This window comes from Panthera uncia, chromosome E3 (genome assembly GCF_023721935.1).
Source record: "Panthera uncia isolate 11264 chromosome E3, Puncia_PCG_1.0, whole genome shotgun sequence".
Taxonomy (NCBI): Eukaryota; Metazoa; Chordata; class Mammalia; order Carnivora; family Felidae; genus Panthera; species Panthera uncia.
In genome coordinates this window covers 32,566,349-32,568,587 of record NC_064815.1, presented here as the reverse complement: position 1 = coordinate 32,568,587, position 2,239 = coordinate 32,566,349, and the positions used below count along the sequence as shown (strand labels likewise).

At 65.6% G+C, this 2,239-nt stretch overlaps 1 protein-coding gene across 1 annotated transcript in view; it reads left to right on the top strand.

The window, feature by feature from the left end:
* NUDT1 (nudix hydrolase 1) overlaps positions 1–1,641 on the top strand; it is a 9,647-nt gene extending 8,006 nt beyond the window's left edge. The window contains exons 3-4 of the mRNA XM_049638993.1: positions 570–715; positions 951–1,641. Of these exons, the coding sequence (XP_049494950.1) occupies positions 570–715; positions 951–1,123 (319 nt within the window). The 3' untranslated portion in view covers positions 1,124–1,641. The remainder of the gene's footprint in view (positions 1–569; positions 716–950) is intronic.
* Positions 1,642–2,239: the final 598 nt, after the last annotated feature.

The following is a 2,239-nucleotide window of genomic DNA, read 5'->3' as shown; positions in this document are numbered from 1 at the left end:
GGGGGGGGGGGGGGGGGGGGGGGGGGGGGGGGGGGGGCAGGAGGAGACGACGCAGCCAGACGGGCCCCAGGCTCCTGTTCCCCCCACCTCCCCCCCACCCCCGGGCGGCTGCAGGGAAGCTGGCCGGAGGGTTGGGGGCGTCTCCTCGGTGGAACAGACGTTCGAGGCAGGCCCTCGCGAAGGAGGCCGTGTACAGCTGTCGGCTCCCGGTTCAGGGCCCGGGTTCCCACGGCCCACAAAGCGGTACTCACGTGGCTGCTGCCCCCCCCCCCCCCCCCGGAGAGAGCTGGAGCTGAAGGACCGGGTGGGAGGTTCCCAGCTCGCCCGCGACCCCCGAACAGGTGAGCTCGGCCGGGCCTGGGCTGTGCCGTGGCTCGCAAGGTGTCTCACCGGTCGGCCTGTGCGCCCTGAACCAGACTGAACAGAATCAGCTTCGCTGAACAGGCCCCCAGATAACCAAGTTCCTGCTCACGCGGGCCCGGGTGCCTGCAACTATGGCTCCCTTGGCCCACAGGCGGGCGTGCCCCTGCCCGGCGCCTTGCTGTGACCGTCGCCCGCTTTGCCCGCAGGGAGCTGCAGGAGGAGTGCGGTCTGACCGCGGACACACTCCACAAGGTGGGCCGGATCGTGTTCGAGTTCGTGGGCGAGCCGGAACTGATGGACGTGCACATCTTCCGCACAGACAGTGTCCGGGGGACGCCCGCAGAGAGCGACGGTGAGTCTCCGGGCCTCCCCTTCTCCCTTCCCTCCGTCTCCCGGGGCAGGCGCTGCGCCAGCCCCTCGCGTCAGCCTCGTTCCTCCTCCCTCTTGTGCGGAGTGACACCAGGACACGGCCCGAGGGTTGAACTAGGAGCCTGTCGAGCTCCTCACACGACACCGCCTGGCAGTTTCTCACCAAAAGTCAGTTTAGCCCCCGGCTGAACACCGTGTCCCCCTTTGCACCACCACAGAAATGCGGCCCCGGTGGTTCCAGCTGGACCGGATCCCCTTTGGTGACATGTGGCCCGATGACAGCTACTGGTTTCCCCTCCTGCTTCAGAACAAGAAATTCCACGGGTATTTCAAGTTCCAGGGCCCCAACACCATCCTGGACTACACGCTCCACGAGGTGGACGAGGTGTAGACGCAGAACCACGCTGGCCCCGCAGGCCGCCGAATCCGCTGCGAGCCCGCAGTGCCGTCCATCTGTTCACCTGCTCTCGGAGCCCCGACGCGGGGTGGGGGTTTCCGGGTGGGGTGGGGTGAGGCGGAGAGAAGAAAACTCTCTTACCTTTTCACATTCTTCGCGGGGCCCGCGCACACCAGCCCAGGCCCGTCCTCAGGAAGCTGCCTGCTGGCCGGCTGCCTATGGCCCGCACACTGGGCCCGGAGGGCGGGCCGGGCGCCGCGGTCTTGTCAGGACCATAGAGTGGGTTAGAGGGTGTGGCGTCCTTGCCCCCCCCGCCCCTCCTTCAAGGGCAAACCGAACAGGCGAGGCCCAGGCCTAAAACCCCGGTCTGATGCATCAGAAGCCGTCACCTCCCTCACCCCAAGGGACAGGCTGTTCCTGTCCAGACTTCTGACCACCAGGAAGGAGGGAGGCAGCACTCACTTATACGGAGAACCCACCTCACCCAAGTTTTATAAATGGGTTTGATCACAGTTGTTCGTGTGTTTATTGATAAAGCTCTCAGAATGCAAACCGTGTATGAACGATTCCAGTTTATTGGCGTAGTAATTGATGCCTACAGCCTTGTAAAGTGCTCCATACACAGAACTGCATCACGAAGAGAAGGGTCTCGAATGCCGACAAAACCAGCCGACCTCAACCTGTGCAGAGTCCCGCACGTGCCCGGATCTGACGCCGCGAGCAAGCTGGGCCCAGGCTGGAGGGACCTGGCGAAGGCACACACCGGGGCCGGGCTCCATTCCGGCCTTGCAGAGTCGGGATCAGGCTCTGTCCCCGTGGCACCGGGACATCGCAGACCGTGGGAGACAAGGCAAGGCTGTGGTCTCCCTCCCGCAGTCCCAGCCTGGAGACTAGGGCCACGGAGGCAAGCTGGGACGCCCCTGCGCTCCCTGACCCAGAGCTGCTGGCAGCCTGGCCCTCCCCAGAGCGGCCCTGGCCCTGGGCCCAGAGGGAGGCTTTGTGGGGGGCAAAAGGTGGCCCCTGCTGTCCCCAGCTGACAAGCACAGGAAGGACGTGACCCCCACGCACACAGCCCAGCAAGTGTCTCCCATCTGCCAGCCTCCTTGCAGG